At 36.8% G+C, this 23,369-nt stretch overlaps 2 protein-coding genes across 6 annotated transcripts in view; one reads left to right on the forward strand and one right to left on the reverse strand.

Moving 5' to 3' along the window:
* Positions 1-23,369, reverse strand: part of ATP5PF (ATP synthase peripheral stalk subunit F6) — a 393,425-nt gene that overhangs the window by 148,576 nt on the left and 221,480 nt on the right. The gene's annotated exons all lie outside the window — the stretch shown is intronic.
* Positions 1-23,369, forward strand: part of HLCS (holocarboxylase synthetase) — a 255,339-nt gene that overhangs the window by 40,403 nt on the left and 191,567 nt on the right. For all 5 annotated transcript variants that reach the window (XM_069062949.1, XM_069062951.1, XM_069062947.1 and 2 more), the window contains 2 exons: positions 1,593-2,539; positions 9,606-9,785. In XM_069062949.1, the coding sequence (XP_068919050.1) occupies positions 1,593-2,539; positions 9,606-9,785 (1,127 nt within the window). The remainder of the gene's footprint in view (positions 1-1,592; positions 2,540-9,605; positions 9,786-23,369) is intronic.

Below are 23,369 nucleotides of genomic sequence, written 5' to 3' on the forward strand. Positions count from 1 at the left end.
TTTTTTTTGATTTTTGTTTTTTTTAGAGGGGGGAAGGCAGGGCAATTAGGATTAAGTGACTTGCCCAGGGTCACATGGCTAGTTATTAAGTGTCTGAGGCCAGAGTTGAGCTCAGGTCCTCTTGATTCTAGGGCTGGTGCTCTATTCACTGTGCCACCTAGCCACCCCTCAATATTGTTTTCAAAGTGCATCTGGAAATATTTTTAAATCCAGAAATATTTATTAAATTAATGTAGTTTGAAAATGTTTCTTCCTTAATTTAGAAGAGTCTGCAGTCCTAGTGAATTTGATATCTGTAAAAAAGTATCTGTCATGTGACAGTCTTTTTGTGTAAACTGCTTTGCTTCTTGGTTTGGAGTGTATAAATTTTAAATTCAAGGTGCCCAACAAATATTAAAATGATTCATTTCTGCAAAGCATTCTTGGACTTACAGGATAATAGATCAATAGCTGGAAGGGATTTTAGAGGCTCTCTGGTCTACTTCCCCCCTTCCCCCCCATAAAAAGAAATGATGAGATGTATAAAACGTGTAAACTCTTACCTAAAATCTTTGGCATTGATTAAATTAGAATCAAATGAATAAAAGCAAGGGTGGGGAACCTGTGGCCTTGAGGCCATATATGACCTTCTAGATCCTTGGGTGGGGCCTTTTGACTGAGTTCAAGTTTCTTTTTGGCCTTTTGGAGGGCAGTTGGGGTTAAGTGACTTGCCCAAGGTCACATGGCTAGTTTTTTTGTGTTAAGTGTCTGAGGCCGGATCCAAACTCAGGTCCTCCTGACTCCAGGGCCAGCGCTTTACTCACTGTGCCATGAGTTCAAGTTTCACAGAACAGATCTTTTTTTTTTTTTTTAAGGGGATTTGTTCTGTGAAGTTTGGATTCAGTCAAAGGGTAGCACTTGGGGACCTAGAGGGCCACAGGTTGTCCACCCCTGAACTATAAGCCATCAGATGAAAAAAAAATGCTTTTGTTCTGTGTTTCCTTCCAGGTTATTAGCTTTTTGTTTTGGTCTTCTCTCTCTTTTTTCTTCCTTCCATTCTACCTTTTTTTTCTCCTTGTACTTGTAGTCAATGTTTATAGTTATGGTTCTGCTAATTTAGTTTTGAGTCACTTTGTATAGGTTTTTGGGGGTATTTTTAGCTTCAAATTTGTGTGATTTATATAAGAAAAAGCAGTGTGGAAATTTCCCATTTAATCTGTGTGGGAAGTTCCTTGGTTTTATTATGTAGTTGAAGTGGGATTATGAGTAAATGAAGAAGTGGAATGCCTACCTTGGGTTGCATTGCTTTAGAATTAAAAATATGATTTGGGTGTAAAATCTGAGTAGTCTAAATGTTGAAACTACAAATTATAAATATTAAATATCTTTTTTCCAACTTTAAATAGTGTTAAACTTAGATCAAATTCATTGAATGTTGATGCTACTAACTTTATAAAGCCTATATTTGTTCTTCCTTTGAACAAAAGTTACATGTAATGTTGGTTGCACTCTCTTTTGTGTTGTTTTACTTAATACACTAGGGATTTATAAGATGTGCTGGAAAGAATTTTGTCAGTAAAAATAAAAACAGTTCTTTTCTCCTCATGCCCTAGCTGTACATCTTCAGGACTCGGTGCTGAAAGAGCTACAGCAGTTGACATTATCCAGGATCACAGAAGTGGAAGAATTAACCTCAGCCTCATCCTTAAAAATCAGACCTGAATGGGAAGGGAGGAAGCATTTAGTCAGGGATGACCAAAAGGTTCAAGATGAGAAGTATAATCAGAAGAAAGGCAGTGCTTCTCAGGAGGAACCCACCAATGTATCAGAAGAAGGGGTTGAGTTGGATGAGCACCATCACTTACATCTTTCAAGCTGCCATGAATGTTTGGAACTAGAAAACAGCACCATTGAATCTGTCAGATTTGCATCTGTGGAAGACATTCCTGATCTTCCTTATGATTTCAGTAGCAGCCTAGAGGACAGTGTTAACACAACCAGCCATGTTGGACAAGAGAGAAGAGTCAATGTTACTGGGAAGCCACCAAATATTTTACTCTTTGTGGGCTCTGACTCCCAGGAAGCCCATCAGAGATTCCAGCAGCTCTGTTCCATTCTGACTGACTGTGTTGACACTGACAGTTACACAGTTTACCGCCTGAAGGAGAAGAATGTGCTCTGTGATCCGTGGCTGCATAACTCTTTACTGTTGATCATTGCCACAGAGGAGCCCATTTCTGAAGCAATCTGCCAACAGTTCATGGTGTACCTATCCCAAGGAGGGAAGGTTTTAGGCCTATCTTCCTCCTTCACATTTGGTGGGCTGCAGCTGAGAAGCAAAGAGGAACTGAAGAAGTCCATTCAGACGTTGGTTTTTTCCAAGGCCGATGACAATGAAATGAAACTGAATGTTCTGACCAGTGGCAGCATTTATGAAGAAGGCCCTGGGGAGCTTCTCAGTCCTGGAAAGCTCCAGGGTTACTTAGAAAAGAGAGAGAAAGACAGGATGATTGTTCATTTGCCTTTTGGAACGAATGGAGGAGAAGCTGTTCTTTGTCAGGTATTAAGGACAGAGCCTGTGAGAAATTTAACTCTTTTTCTAGGGCTTTTACCTTAAAAAGGTTGAGAAAGTTTGCACTTTGAGGATTACCTTGGCTTAATTGAGACTGATGCTGACCATTATGTTTACTTCAGACTTTTCTTTGTATTGTGCATACTTCTTGAATAACCCAAATTCTGTCAGTAGGGTTGGTATTTGAAATAACTTCCTGATTAATTGAGGGTTAATTAGGAAACCCTTTTTATTTCAAGATTTATTGTGGAAAATATTTCTAAAATATATCAGTCTAGGAATTAAGAAGAAAAGCATAGAGAACATGATCGATCCTTTCTTTCGTTTAGTATTTTGTAATGCCTCAGACTTATCATTCTGAACATAAGTTATCATCATCTTAAGGTGCTGGGAATTGGGCTGATTATATATATATATATATATATATATATATATTATTTGAGGGGGAAGGTGAGGCAATGAGATTAAATGACTTGCCCAAAGTCACACAGCTAGTAAGTGTCAAGTGTCCGAGGCAGGATTTGAACTCAGATCCTCCTGACTCCAGGACCAGTGCTCTATTCACTGTGCCACCTAGCTGCCCCATTTAAAAAAAAAAATCTTATTTTTCAATTTTCTTTTCTTTTCAGTTCTGAATTCTCTCCATCTTTCCTTCCCCTTTTCCACTCACTGAGGAGGGAAGAAAAGCAAAGCCTATTATAAATATGTGTGCTTAAGAAAAACAAATTCCCAAATTAGCTATGTTAAAAAAAAAAAAGGAAAGAAAAGAAAATATGTTTCAAGCTACACTCTGCATCCATCATTTCTCTGTCTGGAGATGTTTTATAATGAATCTTTTGGAACTGTGCTTGGTTATTGTGTTGATTAGGGTTTCTATGTCTTTCACAGTTGTTTAATAATATTGTTATTGTATAAATTGCCCTTTTGATTCTGCTTACTTCACTCTGCTTCAAATCATAAAAGTCTTCTCAAGTTTTTCAGAAACTATCCCTGTCACTATTTCTTATGGCATAAGAGTATGTCATCAGATTCACATACCATAACTTATTCAATAATTGATGGCTACCTCTTCATTTTCTAGTTCTTTCCCACTGTGAATAGAGCTACTATAAATGTATCTTTGACCTTTTTAGGGTATAGACCTAGTAGCAGCATCACTGAGTCAAAGGGTATGCACAGTTTAATTAAACTGCTGAATGTGTTGATCTTAGAACACATTTTGACAGTTGGGTACTTTATCAAATATGTATATAAGCATGATTTTAGGGTTTTTTTAAATTTATGATTTGTTCCTCTTAGTTGAGAGTTGGTAAAAAGAGAGATATTTGAAAATGTCATTCCTTTCCTAAGTCTGGAATTCTTAGACATTTTGTCATGGACCCCTTTGGCAATTTGTTAAAGTCTGTGGACTCTTTCTCAGAATAATATTTTAAAAGGCACAAAATAAGATTACAGAGGGAGCCAATTTTATTGCAATAGTTATAAGAAGGAGCCCCTCCAAGTTTACAGACCCCAGAAGTCCCATCCTAAGGTTTTGATAAACTCCTTTTGTACCTAATTTTTTTTAGCTATTCTTTTTCCTTTTCAGTTTTTTTTTATTAAAAAGATGTCATATCTCTATGTTAATTTACCATCTAATCCATTTGAGGACTTATACAGGGATTCTTAACTTTTTCTGGTGAAGTCTTGGCCTTCCCTTCTCAGAATAATTTTTTTAAAAAATTAAAAATTGAAGGAAATGCTAAGTTTCACTTAGAAGTCAGTGAAAAATAAGGATGCAATTTAAAAAAAAATTGGAAGTTCACAGATCCCCTGAAATCTGTCTACTGACCTTTTTGGTCTCCCTCAAAAGAAGATATTAGTTTTTTTGTTTTCCTAGAACTTTGTTTTTCTCTTAAAACATTTAAAACAACATAAAAAAATTTTAAAACCAAAATACTCTTATAAGTCAGGAAAGATCTGGATAACAAGCATTTTTTCAGTTTTGCTGCAAGTTGCCTGAATTAATTTTTAAATTTTTTGATATTTCCTGCTGCTCTATCACCATAATTATTTGAAGTATCATTCCCTTCCCTTCCCAGAGAGCCTTACCGTATGACAAGTAATATTTTTTAGAGAACGAAAATCCCCCCCAGCATAACAGACCATTGAAAAAGTCTGAAAGCATGTGCACTGTCTTATATCAGCGGACCCTCCACCTTCAAGAAGGGGTAGGTTGGGGTGTCTTCTCATCTGTCTTCCTTTGAGTCTTGCTTGATTTTTAGAATTTTTTACATTTGCTTTTGACATTTTGGTGTGTCATTGTTCTTTCCATTTACATTGTTGTAATTACTGTGTATTTTGTAGCCTGGAGTTTGGAGGAGTGCTGAGTGACTCAGGGTCTGTGAGCATCAGTTTATTATTGTTGTTTTTTGCCTTCTTTTGTATTCTTGTGTACTAGAACATGGAGACAGCTGAAGTTGCTTTAGCTTTGGTTCATAATTTTTGTTTTGTAGAGGTTTGAGGAGTCATGGGAATCAGAAAATATTTGTCTAATCCTCCATCTTGTCACTTATGTGACACTGTAGTCTTTTGTGAATTAATTTTTAAAGACCTAATAAAGAATTATAGGGTCATAGATTTAGAGCTGAAAGGGACCATGTAGGCCATTTAATCCAAACTTTTTTTCTTTTTCTCTCTGCAAATACATTATCCCAGAAGGAACTCTGTTTTCTTTCTTTCTTTTTTTTTTTTAAGCAATTGGGGTTAAATAACTTGCTCAAGGTTATACGGCCAGTTATTTCTGGGTGTGGTGCCAAGTATCTGAGCCCAGATTTGATCCCCAGGTCATCCTGACACTGGAGCCAGTGCTTGTACTGGCTGAGCCACCTGGCCGCCCCTTCTGTTTTCTTTTAAGAAATTTGCTGGCCATCTCAGCTTCTGGGAGCTATATTTTAGCTTTGTGTAGTAAATTTTAAACCCCCCCTACCACCTCGTAATTTCTCTTGTACTGTCTAGGTCAATGTCATCCTCCACATATCCCAGGCTCACAACCTAGGTGTCATCCTCAACTCCTCATTATCTCTGTCTCTCCATATCCAGTCTGTTGCCAAGGTCTGGTGATTTCACCAGATTTGCAACATCTCTTGAATACAACCCCTTCTCTCCTCTGACATTGCCACCATTGTAATACAGACTCTTGTCATCCCATGCCTAAATAATTACAAAAGCTTGCTAGTGGATAACCCTGCTGTAGGTCTTTGTTCACTACAGTTCATTCTCCACCAAAGTGCTTTTCCTAAATCACAGGTCCAACCATGTCACTTCCTTACCCAGTGAACTCTGGTGACTCCCTATGGCCTTCAAGCATCAAAACCAGAATTCTCTGTTGGTAATTCAGAAACTTTCATAGCCTAGCCTCCTCCTACCTTTCCAATTTTCTTATATCTTACTGCCCACAACATACTCTTTGATCCAGTGACATTGGCATCCATGTTGTTCCATGACATTTTGTGGATATTTTCTCTCTATTCCTCATGCCTAGAATGATCTCCCTCTATAACTCCACCCACTGGCTTCCTCTAAGTCTCACCTAAAATCTTGTCTTTTACAGAAAGCTGTTCTTAACCCCTCTTAATTCTAGTGCCATCCTTCTATTAATTATTTCCTATTTCTTGTGTGTATAACTCGTTTTTTTTTATATTTATTTCTTTTTTGTTCCATCCTTTAGATAGTGAACTCCCTGAGGTCAGGAACTATCTTTTACCTCTTTTTGTATTTCCAGTGCCTGGCACATAGTAGCTATATTGATAGATTTTTATTGACTGACTGACAAATTTTACCACCACTATGTATATGTATACAACACATATTTTTAAACGAAGACCAAGCAACTTTAATGGACAACACACAGAAAAATGAATTTCTTTGATGTTTTCTTACCAGCCTGTCTATAACGGTTCTATTTCACTTTGTTTTCTTTTTTATGTAGTTGTTGTCATTGTATTCACTCTTCTTGTTCAGCTAAACTAGATTGTTTCCAATTTTTTGTTATTTCAAGTAGAGCAGCTGTGGATATTTTTGTACAGATGGCCCTTTTTTCTTTTTAAATCTTAGCAATGGAATTGTTGGGTTAAAGGATGTGATAAGTTTTGTTACTCTCATTAGATATCTTTCTGACATCTTTCACATATAAAATTATTTAAATATTTCTTTGCATGTGGCTTTTGAATACTTTCTATATTCTCTGAATATAGTACATCTGCTTTTATAGAACTTGGGAGTTAGACGGGACCTCAGTGGCTTTATCTTGTCCAAGGAATTCTTACTATAATCTGTCCAACAATGGCTCTCAGCCTCTGCTTATAGACCTCCATGGTCGGGGAACCTACCACCTCTCAAGGCAGGCCATTCCACTTTTGATATCTAATTGTCAGTAAATTTTTCATAATATCCATCTGAAATTTACTTTTTGCATCTTTCACTTACTGCTCTTGATTTGGTCATCTGAGACCAAACATAACACCTCCATTCTCTCCTTCATGTATCACTCTACACTTGAAGACAGCTAAACATGCCCATCAACTCATCTCAAGTCAATTAAGTGCATTCTGTGTCCTGGATACTGTGCTAAGCACTGAGGATACAAAGAGAGTCCCTTCTCTTTCGGAGCACATAATCTAAAGGGGGAGACAGCATTCAAATAGCTATACAAACAAGTTAAAAATGGGTTAAATAATCTCAAGAGGGAAGGCACCAGAACTGTGGAGGAGCAGGAAAGATCCCTCTGTGTCATGGGCTCAAACCTCGTCACCATCCTGGTTGCCCTGGGGCAGAGTACAGTGGGACTCTCATCTCCCTGTTCCTGGAAGCTAAGTCCCTCTTAATGCTGTCCAGGGTTATATTAACTTTTTTGCCTGCCCTATTGAGCTGCTAACTTGGCATCCACTAAAGCCCCCAGAACTTTTTTCAGAATAACTGCTGTCTCTATTCATCCCTCATCCTTGTCCCTGTAAAGTTGATTTTTTATACCCAAGTGTAAGACTTTAAATTTATCTTTACATTTATCTTATTATACTCATTCCAGTGTTGTAGCTTGTCAGAATACTTGTGGATCCTGATTATGTGTTCCAGTATGTTAACCATTCCTCTCAGCTTTGCGTCATCTACAGATTTGGAGAGCAAATTACAGTTATGCCTTTATACAAGTCATTGATAACAATGTTGAACCACTAGCTTTTAAAATTATGCTTTCCCCTACCGTTTTTCCATTTTATGAAGAAATAATTCACACACACACTATCCCATTCCCACATGTTTTATTCCAAAACCTTACCGAGGTATAGAGGTTGTCCTGTGCTGAGAGGACACAAGCTCTGGAACTTCATAGACTCAGAAGTGGAGGGGACCTTAGACTTCCTACCAGGGAATGGAGAACCTTCGGCTTTGAGGCCACACATGGCCCTCTAGTGTGACCCTTAGATTGAATCCAAACTTCACGGAACAAATCGATTTGTTCTGTGAAGTTTGGATTCAGTACCCCCTTTATTAAGGGGATTTGTTCTATGAAGTTTAGATTCATTAAAATGGCCATACTTGAGGACCCAGAGGGCCACATGTGACCTCAAGGCCACAGGTTCCCCTTCCCTCTAAAGGCTGTGAGTGCTTTGTATCTCAAGCTTTATCAGGTCAGTCCCGACTTTCAGCATTCATGCTTATGACTAGATAGGTTTCATTTGTTTCAGACCTGGGTGTATGTATGGTTTATATTTGTTAGATTGTGAGGTAGCTAGGTGGAGTACAGAGAATGTTAGACCTGGACTCTGGAAGCACTGAATTCAAATTCGTAAGTGGACAATATTAGTGACATCAGCCAGTCATTAATCCCGGCCAGTTTTCCTTGTTCACAATTTCACATTCTTCACCTCTTGTAACAATAAAATTTACTAGCTGGGTGACCTTGGGAAAGTCATATAACCTTGTTCTTCCTTGGTTTTCTTGTCCGTCAAGTGGTGATAATAATAGTACCTACCTCCTAAGGTTGTTGTGAAGGTAAAATAAGGTAACATTTATGAAATTCTTTGCCATTCTGAAAATTGAAATATATCTTATGATACTGTCATCATCATCATCATCGTTATAGCAAAATACTTGAGTCCAGGGATGATGTATTTCACTTTGTTTTTTGGTAGTTTCTTGCAACTTGTCTGGGTCAGAGCTTTATAAACTCTTTTGAGTATGACTAAGTAAGGTTCTTCTTAGTTCTCCTTCTCAAGCAACAGTGGCCTTGAGCTCTCTGTAGCCACTATCTCATTCCTTTTCTCTCCCCAATTACCAACCCTATTCCACTCCCCCCACTCTGAGCAAAACCTATTCTCTGGGCAGATATAAGTTATGATAAACTAATTCATGGTAAGGCATATATAACTGATAAGACTTAATGTGTTATCTTCCCAGAGGGATTTGTATTTTAACAAGGCAACAGTCATAAGATAAAGAAGTCTGTCATCAGCAAGGGGGTACTATATTTGGGAGGGCAAAAAAATGCCTTTTTTTGGTACCCCCAAAAATAATACCATGCCTACATATTAGGGCAGCCCTGTGAGCAGTTCTATATGCTGGTTAAATGTATACAAATACTTTGTACTTATAATTTGTTAGTTGAGGGAGTGTGGTTTTGTTTATGGCAATATGACTTACTATCTTCTAGGCTTAGATAAGTTATTTAATCTTGATTTCCAGTTTAGGAAGTAAGAAACCTTCTGGCTTTTAGTATACTTGGTGACATATGTAGAGAGATGATTTTCTTTGTTCTCAGAAATTCAGAATCCTCATTGTGGCAATGTTATAAAAGCTTTTCAGGCATTTTGCTGGCCTGGAAAAATATTATTTTAGTAAGACTTTTTTTAATTGACCCATCATTGAAATAACATATAAAGTTAATTTTCTGGGGCTCTAAGTTTTGACATTATTCATCATCAAATAAGTATTTGCTAATTTTTTTTCTTTTGTCTAACTCATGACTGTTTATCTTGTAGCATACAAAGGCTTCTTAATTCTCTCTTCTTTTCTTTAGGTGCACTTGGAAATGTCTCCCAGCACTTTAATACAAACTCAGGATGCCTTTGATTTGTTGAAATTGAGCAATTTCAAGAGATATAAAGTCCTTAAGGAGATCTTGACTGTCCTTGGCTTAAGTTGTGAATTAAAGAAAATCCCTCCCCTGACTCCTCTTTACTTGTTTACAGCTGAGGAGGTGAGTGCATTTAGAAAACCTCAACTTGTGATAAGTGAATTTAATCTAGTAAATTCTAAGGGAAGTTGATGCTTTTTTCTCTTTATCAGCTTTAAATGGTTATTTTTTTCTCTTTATCAGCTTTAAATGGCATATGTACACATATATGTATTTATATATTTCATTCTTCCATTCTATATGAAACATTTCACCTGGATTTCATCTTTAAAGTGATATTTTACACATGTAACACAAATATGTGCATGCACACAACACCTATGTATGCATATACACGTGTATGCAACACATATATGTATGCATATATGCATATAATTTTATGTAGAGAAGAGATTTTATTACATCTCTGAATGCAGTTTCTTTTACTTGATTTGTGGAAAATCTAACATGTCAAAAATGTGATTCTTGAGATTTTAGGGAAACTCTTGGGGCACCTCTTTTGATCACAACATATGTTAACTTGGGAAAACAATTTATTACTTTTGTATTTTAACTTTATTTTGATCCTGTCTCTAAATCTTTGTAAGAAACCAGAGCATTTGAGTAGTTCATTCTTTTGAAGTCTGCCACCTAGTGGCATGTGATGGATAGGTAAAGGAAATTCCCAGGCAATTGAACATTTTACCAGGAATCTGTCTGTTCTTCCTCTCTCTCTACTCTCCCCCTGCCCCCTCAACCTTTTTTGATATTTTTTTACAAGATATAGAATGAAATTTTTTGTTTCTTTGAATGTAATTGAATTCCAAAATCTTTGGCTGAGTCTATGATACTTGAATAACAATAAACTTGGGACTTAGGGGTTTTTTTTTTTTTTTACTAGAGAACTCTGCTAATACATGTTCAGTGATTACCTTAATTGTGTCAATTGTACTCTCCTACCTAGGTAAGCTAATGTGTTTAGTTGTTTTAAGAGAGCATTTTATAATGTGGATAAGACTTAATAAATATTTGTGGATTTGTGGTTGTTTGATATGGGCAGCTAAGTGGTGCAGAGGATAGAGTGTTGCACCTGGAGTCAGGAGGACCTGAGTTCAAATGTGGTCCTAATACACTAGTTGTATGACCCTGGGAAAGTTACTTAACTCTCTTTGCCTCAGTTTCCTCATCTGTAAAATGAGCTGGAGAAGGACATGACAAACCACTCTAGTATCTTTGCCAAGAAACCCCAAATGAGGTCACAAAGCATGGGACATGACTGAAGTGACTGAAGGACAAGTTGTTTGATCTAAATGCCTTGTTCATTTTGTCTGTGAAAAGACTGTTCTTGTAGTCAAGAATATTTGAGTAAAAGTCACGCTGCTGACAGACAACTTTTGTGTGACCATAAATGGGGCAAACCACTTACATTTTTATTGCCCCAGACAACTCTCCACACATCCATGCTGTTACCAAGATTCATTATTTTCTACCTTCACAACATTTCTTCTCTACATCTTTTTCTCTCTGTTTGTAACCTCCCTGTTGCAGGTCCCTCATTACCTTATGCCTGAATTGTTGCAATAGCCTTTCTTCTTGTCTCAAGGCTCTCCCCTCTGCACCTCCTCCTCCACTTTGCTGCCAAAGCAATCTGCCTAAAGTGAAGGTCTGACTAATGTCATTCCTTTGCTCAGTAAATTCTAGTGACTCCCTGTTACCTCTAGGATCAAATATAAAAATTCTCCGTTTGGCATTTAAAGCCCCTCACAGTGTAGTCTCTTCCTATCTTTCTAGTCATCTTTTGCTGGATTCTTTTCCATGCATTTTATGTTTCAGCAACACCTATATATTACACCTCCTGACTGTGTCTTTTCATTGGCTGTTCTTCCATGCCTGATATATTCTTCCCTCCTCACTTTTGTCTACTGGCTTGCCTGGCTTCCTTTGAGACTCAGATCAAATCTCACCTTCTCAGGGGGCCTTTCAATGTCTCTCACTCCTGGTACCTTCCTCATCTGTAAAATGAGCTGGAGAAGGACATGACAAACCACTCTAATATCTTTGCCAAGAAAACCCCAGATGAGGTCACAAGGCATGGGACTTGACTTTTCATCTACTATATTATATATGTCTTGTTATATACATAGCTATTTCCATGTTGTCTCCTCCATTAGAATGTGAGATCCTTGAGAGCAGGGACTGAATTTTTGCCTTTATTTTTATCTTCAGGGCTTTGCACAAATCCTAATACATAGTAACTGCTTACTAAATACTTGCTGACTGACTAAAAGAATGACAACTCTTAAGAGTGCACATGAATTGCTGATCTGTATTGGTAGAAGTCTCCATACTTGGAGTTCTCTATAGGTCTGGACAAAAATGAATTTTTTTGTTTCTTGTCCCATGTGAAATTAACTTGCGTTTATATAGTGCTCTATAAAGTTATTTCTTACAAGAACTTTATGAGAGAAATAGTGTAAGTATTACTATTATTTTTACAGATTAGAAAACGGACACAGAGTCTTGCTTAAAATAGGGAGCACCTTGGTAAAGTAATTAGGGCTCAGGTTTTTGACTCTTTTTTTCCACTAAGTTACAGCTGTCTCTGAAATGACAGTGGCCTTTAAAATGAGATCATGCTTGTCATGGCACGGGAAAGGGAGGGAATGAGAGATATAATTTGAAACTCAAAACTTTAAAAAAAAGTTAAAATTATTGTAATATGTAATGGGAGAAAAATAAAATATAAAAAAAAATAAAATGTGATGTTAAAAAAAGGGTAACCAGCAAAAAAAAGTGAGTCGTAATTTGTACTTTATCACCTTAACTTTGTCAGCTTAACACATTTCATGAGAGAAAGCAACATGGTACAGTGGAAAAAAAACCACTGACTACAGAGTCAGAAAGGTAGTAGTAGCTGCCACTAATGCTTCTTAAATTGTGTGACCTTAGGCAAGTCACTTATAACTCTCTGGGCCTCAGTTTCCTTATCTGAAAAGTGAGGAGGTTGAACTAGATGACCTCTCTCAGTTCTAAAGCAAGAGAGCTGTCATTAAGAATCAGTCTTAACATTAAGCTAATACTGGTAATTGGACTGGGGGAATATATCTGTTCCTTTGCTCATTTTACCTCATTTGAGCAGTCTGACAGAAATATATTCTAACTTGCCCACTTGGAGAATGGGAAATCGATTAAAAACAAGTTTAACAAGGTATTGGTATTTCTGAAAAAAATATTTATTTGTTTTTAGTTTTCAACAATCAGTTTTATAAGATTTTGAGTTCTAAATTTTTTTTTCCTTCCCCAAGATGGCATGTAATCTGATATATAGGTCATATGTGTACAATCATATTGAACATATTTCCACATTAGTCATGTTGTGAAAGAAAAATCCAAGCAAAAGGGAGAAACCACAAAAGAGAAAAAAAGAGAAAATAGTATAATTTGATCTCTTTTCAGACTCCATAGCTCTTTCTTTGGATGTAGATGGCATTTTCCATCATGAGTCTTTTGGAATTGTTTTAGATCATTTCATTGCTGAGAAGAGCCAAGTCTGTCAAAGTTGGTCATTGCACAATGTTGCTGTTACTGTGTACAATATTCTCCTGGTTCTGCTCACTTCAGCATTACATATGCTCAGCATCAGTTCATGCAAGTCTTTCCAGGTTTTTCTGAAATCTGTCTGCTCACCATTTCTTATGGAACAATAGTATTCCAAAGAAGACTATGATGTCGGGAAGATGATACCATAACTTTCAAGTGAATTTGATTTAAATGAGGGAGGGCTGTGGAAAATCACCAGCCTCACTTTCTCCTCTGGAGCCTTCTGGGTCCAGTGGCAAAATATGAATTAGGATGACTGGATGTGGTCCCCATGAGATGTACAGAGAGAAGGATGTGATGCTAGACCAATTGCCTGCTGTTCCCAGACTTTAACATTTGGATTGGAAGATTCCTTCGTCATGTTTATCCTTAACATTTCAATTTGCAGACAATAATGGCTTGACAAGATTATGAAGTTGGTATGTGGCAAAACTGGAGACTGGGATTCTTCTAGTGACATGCCTAAACTGATCTTTATGACCAAGGATACTGTTGGTCATTTGAAAGCTATTTCCCTATCTTACCATACTTTGTGTTTTACTATTGTTGACATGTACTAGAGAAACTTCAGCAAGGGTATACTTTAGAAGCAAAGCATATTTTTTTTAATCATATGAGGGAGAAGTGTCTCAAAGGACTTTATAAACTCTAAGAGGCTGTTTTATAAGAGGCTAATTATAAATGAGAACTTTTTTATGATTTGGCAAGTCAGTTTAATCCTCCTACCTGGATTCTTCTACTTAGGGCATCATTTTACTGTTGTTTCAGGTTTAACATGTTTAGTCACAAGCTCTTAGCTTAATCTTTGTCCACAGATTCTTCAAATGAAATTTTGGTAGTACTGATCTTGCAGTATATCTTTAATAGTAGAATAAATTATAGAATGTAGAGTCATTGTATGTGTGGTAACTTATATCTTGACTCATTAATTCTTGGAATTCTCTCAAGGTTATATATTTTCCTGTTAAGCAGGCACCCCCATTATTTGACAGCATAGGAACAGAATATATGATTCAACTTTAAGAAGTCCACAAAAAAAAGTTTTTCCTTATAAACAATAAATTGCATTAAATGACTGTTGGGTGGATCAGATGAAAACTTTGTAAATTATAAATACATAAATATCAGCTATTCACATTGATATTCACATTGTACCAACAGAATGATTTTTGTATACATTTCTAACTGTTTGGATTTGCCCTAGAATATGGGCAAAGTTTTCTGATTATGGTTGTGGCCTTTTTTTTTTTCCACCTTCAGGATCTTATAATTTTTGCATCTCCTTCATATTGGTCTGTTAGAGGAAGAAAAAGTCTTTAATTTATTGTTACTGATAACAATTTTAGTGTAACAGGAAGGTGCTATCTTAGTTGTTAGATGCTTAGTAGAATTTTAAAGTCTTGAGTTAATGGAAACTAGAAAAGTAGTTGACTTTGGTTATATGACAGTTGTAGAACTGATTATTAATTCTGCTTTTCTTCTCCCATTCTTTGTAATAAAGAGTTTTTTGGTTAAAAGAATTACTGAATTTATTACCAGTAAATATTTTTAAAATTTTATTTTTGTTTTGGAGGACAGAGTATATATTGCTTATGCATATTGAAAATGATTGACACAGTTTCAGTCTAGTTAATTTGTTGAGTATTCAAGGGGTATTTTGGCTCTAAATAGCCGTAGTAATAGGAGAAAATATGTGTAAAATTTTCCTTTCAGAGTATATTTCTTCTTAAGTTCTTTTTTCAGATTCTGGTATTGAGATATTAAGAGCTCCTATCTTTTTAATTGAGTTTGTGGCTATTTGTAGAAAGCAAGGGCAGGGGTCTAGAGCAGAATTTTGCAGCTAGATGGTGAAGTACAGTGGAGTTAGGAAAACCTTAGTTTGAATCCATCCTCAGATATTTACTAGTTCTATAAACTTGGGCAGGGTACTCAGCCTCAACTTTCTCATTTGTGAAGTGAGAATAACAGTTACTCCTACCCAGTATTCTTGAGCATAAAATTATGTAACGTACATAGTGCTATATAAATGCTAACTGCTTTGGTTACCTTTTGCTACATACCCTCTGAGTCACACTGAAGAATTACAAGGCTTAAATATATGAGGTAGAATCCCACACAGTGATGACCATCTCTTCATGTAAAGAAACCAAATGCTTTTTGAACTGAATTCATATATCATTTGTTTTGTTGCTATAGATGCCCTTCATCTGATCTTTTGCCTCATGAAATGCTCCAGGAGTAGGGAACCTACAGCCTTGAGGCCACTTGTGGCCTTTTAGGTCCAGTGTGGCTCTTTGACCAAATCCAAGTTAGTCAAAGGGCTGCACTTCAGGACCTAGAGGGCCATAACCTTTATGAACCTCAATTCATCTGTGAAATAGGGTATGTATCTTAAAGGGTTGTCTGAGAAGGCAGTGCCTCAATGTGATCTCTTATTTATTTTCATTATTAATAGTATTATTTCATAGGGTTGTTTTGAGAAAAAAAATTCATAAACCTCAAAGTGTTGAATAAATTGTGAGCATTAAAATTTTATGTTAAAATGTTTTAGAAACAGTGGATAATCTTGGTGCTTCTGGGAATCATTAATAGTCTTTTGCCACAAGGTGTCACAGCTGAGTTAAATTGACTGCTAGCAATGATGATTATTTTTGGAGTTGTGAGAGTGGGAAAGACTATTTCTGAGAAAAAAAGACATTGGTAAGTCAAAGTTCAGCTTAGTAATTTTTCATTGTGTTCATGTCACTGTTTTTTAACATCCTCAACCAGGGGACTCATTAAATATCATAATGAGGGCTCACAGTATAACAGGAAACATAAAATATCAAAATAAAACAAGTTTTTTCATTGCATACAAGATATATTTGTATAGTTGTTTTACTATTATGCTATAGTTCTTTATTTACTGAATAGCCCAGATAATTTGGGAAGTACATGTGTGTTATTCATGTTGCCACGATATCACCATGCAATGGAAATGATTGAATATTTTTTAAAAAGACATCAAGCAGGTATCAATATTACATAGTATTCTTAAAGTTGCTGAATTAAGACTGAATGTATTGGGGCAGCTAGGTGGCACAGTGAATAGAGCACTGGCCTTGAAGTCAGAAGGACCTGAGTTCAAATTCGAACTCACACACTTAACACAAAAACTAGCCATGTGACCTTAGGCAAGGCACTGAACCCCAGTTGCCCTCAAAAAAAAAAGAAGAAAAAAAAGACTGAATGTATCAACCACTGTGGCAGGTTTAGCACTGGCAGTAAATCACTTTTGTCTGATGTATTTTGTGTAAGACTTTTTATAACTTTAATGATTTTTCAGTGGCATTCCCTTTTGTTTTTCTTCTCTTATTAAGTATATTCTCTCACCTTGCTTGGAAGCTAGCTCTTGTAGTGTAATAACGATGGTCACACAACTTGGGTGTACTTGATTCTAATAGAGCAACTCCCATATTACTTTACAACTTCTAGATCTGAAGTGGAACAAAATCACCAGGTATAGGATAGTCTCTAAAATGTGCAAGTCAACTAGTTATGGTATTTGTTATATGTGTAGGGAATTTAATTATTATTTTGGATTCCTTTGTTTCTCTCTGAAGACCAGTCAAATGCTAGACTGTAAACCATTTCAGAGAGACAGGTCTCTTAGCTGTCATTCTTCTCTAAGTGTCGAGAGGAATGGAGAATTACTAGGTAAAAAGTGCCTCTAAAGTCTGAAGAATAAACTTAGTTGTCCATCATTTGTTATGATGTACTGCCTCCTACTGATGCTGGAATGTTACTAAGTCATTTTTAGAACTGAATTTTAGAACTGAAGGGACTCTGGACCTCTTGTAAGTTCTAGTTTCTGTATTATTTATTAGATGCTCTGCCTCTTCTCAATTTCCATTGCTACCACTCTTGTCCAGACTCTTATCAGCACCATCCTGGAGTATTATAATAGGCTAAATTTTTAAATTGTTACTTTTTGTTTTTATATCACCTGTATTTCCCAATGAATTCTAGACTTGTATGTTCATCTCTTTCCCCTTCAGAATTATCCTTCACACCACTATCAAACTTACTTTATCTCTCCAGAGACTTTAAAACTCTTCAGTAGCACCTTGTCTACAGCATGAAACTGAGATTCCTTATCTTGGTATTCAAGTCCCTTCATTATCTGGCTCATTTCTGTCCTTTTAGTCTCTAAGTTTTTTTTTTTCAATTATGAACTTAAATACCAAAAAAAAAAAAAAAAGCTTTATACAACAGGACACAGAAGAAGATCCTAGATGAAGGTGTGAATCCCTTATTAGTCTTTTCTCATAGTACTTTATGTCTACATATTCTCTACTAAAGTCAAAATAGAATGCTCTTAGTCCTTGAGTGAAAGAAGTGAAAACTTCTCAGACTATACTCTAAAATCTCCTAAGGCTTTTCTGGGAAACAGGCCCAATTTCCCCTTCACTGAAAATCACATGTTTTACAAGGACTCAAAACTCAGAGTGGTAGGGAGTCACCCCTCTCCTCTGTGACACCTCAGCATAAGATACACCAAATAAGGACAGAAGTGCTTTCTCAAATGTACATTGGCTGGTCTATTGTTTCCTTGTTCAGGTACTTAAGGTAGATTGCTGTGCTGAGATTGTACACGTGACTTCCAGCCAATGGAATGAAAAGCATCAGGAGGGGTGTGGGGGAGAATTCCCCTATGACTTTATAACTTCACCATTTCCTTTTGTAAATTGCTTCTCCTCCCTGACCATTTCTCAGGAGCATGGCTCTTTCTCAAGATCGTAATAAACCATTCTATTCTGCTTCCTACTTGAGAAATCTCTGAGTATTATTTGGGCAAGGATTTCTGTTGCACACAGTCCTCCAAACACATTGAAAGTTTTCCTACTTCTATGCCTTTGCTCACTTGATTTTTGACTTTGCTCCCCAATGGAATCTGTGGTAGAATTTCATATTTAGAATTCTACTGGAAAAAAAACAAACCAAAACCATAAGTACCTCCCTAGGGACTTAAGAGAACAGTCCAGTGCCATTCTCTTGACTGTGACTGAATGATTTAAAAAGGCAATTCCCAGGGAAGATTTGTCCACATGTCAATGGACAATTAACATCCTATTAATGTTAATTGTTTCTTGCTTTTTGCTTTTACCCTCAAAGCCAGTTGAGGCAATTCCTTCTCTTTGCCCGTCTCCCCAGTTTCATAGATCCCATCTGGGTCTATATGGCCCCCTGTAGAACGTGGCTCCATGGATAAGATATCTATAAGCTCCCTTATTACCTATTGTGAAGTAAATTTGGAAACATTCTGGTCTCACACCCATTACCTTCAACTGATTATTGTGCTGAAAGGTCCCAAAATATAGATATGGAAGTGGAAGTAGCAGATAATACTTTGCTTCTTTACCTGTCACCATCCTAGAAGCCAGGAATCAAAGGGAAAATCTAACACATACCAGAGATAGTACTTTCCCTAGACAAAAAGGAAAACTGGGAAGCTGTCTTTGGAGGAGCTACCACACCATCACATCATTCCACTCTGCACATTTGTAGAACTGTAGCAGCATGTTTTATTTTCTTCTTCCTGTGTTCAAATCTAGCCTCACTTAGTTGTGTGAGTCACTTAATCTTGTTGGCCTCAGTTTCCTTATATATAAAATGAACTGGAGAAGGAAATGGCAAACCACTGTGTGTGTACCCCAAAACTGTGTGCAACAGAGATCCTTACCCAAATAATACTCATAGGCTTCTCAAGGTAGGAAGCAGAAAAGGATGGTTTATTACAATCTCGAGAAAGGGCCACCCTCCTGACAAATGGTCAGGGAGGAGAAGCAATTTACAAAAGGAAATGGTGAAGTTATAAAGCCCTAGGGGAATTCTCCCCCACACCCCTCCTGACCCTTTTCTTCCATTGGCTAGAAGTCAGGTGTACAGTCTAAGCATGGCAATCTACCTTAAGTACCTGAACAAGGAAACAGTAGACCACCCAATGTACATTTGAGAAAGCACTTCTGTCCTTATTTGGTATATCTTATGCTGAGGTGTCACAGAGGAGAGGGGTGACTCCCTACCACTCTGAGTTTTGAATCCTTGTAAATCATGTGATTTCTGGTGAAGGGGAACTTGGGCCTGTTTCCCAGAAAAGCCTTACTAGATTTTAGAGTATAATCTGAGAAGTTTTCACTTTCACTCAACTCTAATATCTTTGCCAAGAAAACCCCAAAATGGGGTTACAAAAAGTCGGACACAACTCTGAACGATGACTGAAAATTGTGTTGTAGTTCACATTACATACAATACTTTAGAGTTATCAGGTACTTTCCTCACAACACCTTGATGAGTTAGATAGTACTTATTTTATCAATGAGGAAAGTAATGCCCAGAGACAAGTGTCAATTCTTTCTTTTTCTCTTTTTGTCTCTTTCTCTATCTCCCTCCCTTCTTTCCTTCTTCCCTTCCTTGTTCTCTTTCTTTTCTCTTTTTCTTCCTTCCTCTTTTCCTTCCTTCCTTCCTTTCTTCCTTCCTGTACCACAGATCCTGGAGGAATGGGGTAGTTTTAGGTCAGGGGATTGCAATCTATACTGAACTTGCCAAAGATGGCAGTGGAGCCCGTTGCTGTCATCATCTCTCTCTCTCTCTGTCATCATCTCTCTCTCTCTCTCTCTCTCTCTCTCTCTCTCTCTCTCTCTCTCTCTCTCTCTGTTGTGTCAGCTGTCAGTGTCTCCTGTTCCCCTCCTGTCATACCAGAAGCACAAGAGGATTAACTTTTCCATACCACTTTTTTGCAAGATTGCTATCTGCTCTCTTAGGTACCTAGGTCCCTGAATTTGAGATTTTTTTTCTCTTTATGCATAACTCTAGCAATTGGAATATGCTGTCTATTAAACTATGACATTTAGGATTTGGTGAACATGAGATTTTCTAAAACTATAACGCTTGATCTTCTTTCTGACATTCCTTTTGGTCTGTAGCTAATTATGAGTACTCGACCTGAGTAATAGAAGCAAACTTGTCATTGGTTGGAATCTTATGAGATGTTATCATGTTACTTCCCCATGGATCACAGATGTAACTGCATAACAAGAAATGACAACTGTGTTATTAAACAAACTGGGTTAAAATGATAAAGTACATTTTGTATTCTTTTTTAACTTTGAAAGCGAAGGAATTGTGGGATTTATGCTTAAGGAAATAGAGTACACGAATTCTAAAATTTAAGTAAGACTCAAAAAAAATTAGGTTTTTGTTGTTGATATTTACTTTATTATTTGATCACTCGTAGAGTACCTTTGTATACAGTAGGAATCTAGTCTTTTTCAGGATGATAATTTTAACAGAGGGACTTTTTATCTCTTCTCTTTACTTAATCTAAATTCTTCTAATACATGGCTTCTTAATCTTTTGTGCGTGTGTATATCATGGACCCCTTTATAAAGCCTCAGAATAATGCTTTTAAATGATTAAAATAAAATATTTAAGATTACAAAGAAATTCAATTATATTGAAATACAGTTATTGAAACATTAACAAATCAAATAACTTCATGGATTCCAGGTTAAGAGCCCATGCTCAAACAAGTTTCTTAGAACTCTTAAGGTTTTGTTGTTATTGGTTATTGGGTTAAGATTTAGTATGTACCACATACCGAACCAGCATGTGGAATAAATTCTCTATGATGTCTCTGATGGTCAAGGTAAAATAGACATATGTGACTGATTCCTATTTCCTTCATAAAATAGCCCTTCCTTTTGAGAAATTGTCCTTAGCATGGTATTTGGTGTGAAGTTTTTGTTTTTAAAACTCTTTTAAAGTTGCTTAATGTGCTGGAGAGAGGGAGACTTTCTGACTTACGTTGTAAATATTACTTCAAGAATCAGTTAAATTTTAGAAGCGTAAATTGGGGGAAATCCTCAAATCTCGGTGTATGCATTTTGTGATACCACTTAGTCAACCATATGTCTAAAGTTTTACTATATACCACTAACTGAAATTCAGCCATCTGGTAGATTGAAGTAGACATTTGAAAACAATGAATTTTTAAAGAATCTATTGTATCTCTTTCTGTGCTTCCTTTTCCTTATTCCTTTTAGTTTGAAATAGATTAAAATTTTATTAATTTTAACAGACTTGTTATTAAATTTATAATGACCTTGGGAAAATGATCTGATGAGATCTGATATAGAAATGTCAAAGAATGGGCGACTAGGTGGCGCAGTGAATAGAGCACCAGCCCTAGAGTCAGGAGGACCTGTGTTCAAATGTAGCATTAGACACTTAACACTTACTAGCAGTGTGACCTTGGGCAAGTCACTTAACCCCAATTGCCCTGCCTTCCCTGCTCCAAAAAAAAGCAAAAAAAAAAAAAGATGTCAAAGAAATAATGCTTTATATATTTTTCCTTTGCCCACTATATTTTTTTGTTCATTCAAACTACTGTACTCTTTCTGTACTTTTCTTTCATATAGGAAGATTTATTCAGCTATTGTTGGTTTTTTACATACATATATATGCACACGTATGTATGTGTATATATCTATATATATAAGAAATTCAAAATAGAGTAGTAAATCTACAGATTTTCCAAACATTGTTTTGGTTGGCATCTTTAGTACAGTGTGATAAGGGAGATCTTAAAAAATATAGACACATATGTGTGTACATGTGTATGTATGTCTGTATCCTAATTGTTTTTAGAGGCTTCCTTCCCCTGATCCTCAAATATAAAAGATCTCTCTGGATTGTACTCCTGACTCTCCTAACTTCTTTCACTGCTATCCCAGTGACCACCACACCCTGGAAGAATGAGAGAGATCATTCTTCCATTGCAGCCCCTTCCTTGGAACCTTTGTTTTAAGAAAAATGCCTAGGCCTGAAGTGTTCTGGACTCCATACTAGACCCTTCATTTTAATTTTTTTTTTTTGCTTTTTGTAGGGGGAAAGCAGGGCAATTGGGGTTAAATGACTTGCCCAAGGTCACATGGTTAGTAAGTGTTAAGTGTCTCAGGGCAGATTTGAACTCAGGTCCTCCTGATTCCACATCTGGTGCTCTATTCACAGGGCCACCTAGCGCCCCCATACTAGACTCTTTAGACTTCTTTTTCCACCATCCTACACTTTGGGTACCCTCTTGCTTTCTTTCACTCCCCTTTTCACCTTCCTTTTAAGTATCATCTCCCTCCATTAGAATATAAACTCCTAGGGCAGGGATTTGTATTCTAAAAAGTCAAAATGTCTAAAACCAAAGTCATCTTTCTTCCTAAACCCTTCTCATTCCTACCTTCCCTGTTATTGAAGAGGGGGATACCATCCTCCCAGTCACCCTGGCTTACAAGCTAGGTGTTATCCTTGACTCCCCACTATCTCACAGTCCCATATTCAATCTGTTGTTAGAATCTTAGAGATTTCAACTTTTGCAACAGATTTCAGATACACTCCCTTCTAACTCTAATGTTGTCATTGTCCTGGTTCAGACCCTCATCACTTCATATCTAGAAGTTTACCTGTCTCAAGTGTCTCCCCATTCCAATCCATCCTTCATTCAGCCTGAATTAGAAAAGTGATTTTCTAATTTCCTAAAACACAGGTCTGACCGTGTCACTCCCCTGCTTAATAAACTCTAGTGATTCTCTATTATCCCCTTGAGGACCAAATATGAAACCCTTTGTCTGTTTCAAATATAAAGCCCTGTCTCAAAACTTTTTATAAACTATCTCCCTCGTACCTATCTAGTCTTCTTACACCTTAATCCCTGCTCTGTACAGTGACACTGGTGTCCTTGCTGTTTCATGGATATAACATTACATCTCTTGAGTGTGGGTATTTTCTTGGGCTGTTCCGCATGTCTGTAATGCACTCCTTCCTCTGCTCAACATACTAACTTGTGTGGTTTTCAAGGCTCAACTAAAGTCCCATCTTATAGAGCAGACCTGCATATCCTGTGGCATGCCAGAAGATTTCCTCTACATATAAAGGATATTTTCCTCTACATTTTTAGAAGGCTTCCTCAAATCCTTTGGCATGCCACAAGTTGGGGAGTAAAGGCCCACAGGCTACAGGTTGTGTAGGCCTGTTCTA

The sequence above is a fragment of the Petaurus breviceps genome, unplaced genomic scaffold, assembly GCF_028583685.1.
Source record: "Petaurus breviceps papuanus isolate PSGF00001 unplaced genomic scaffold, PetGlider_PUasm1.0 90515, whole genome shotgun sequence".
NCBI classification, from domain to species: domain Eukaryota; kingdom Metazoa; phylum Chordata; class Mammalia; order Diprotodontia; family Petauridae; genus Petaurus; species Petaurus breviceps.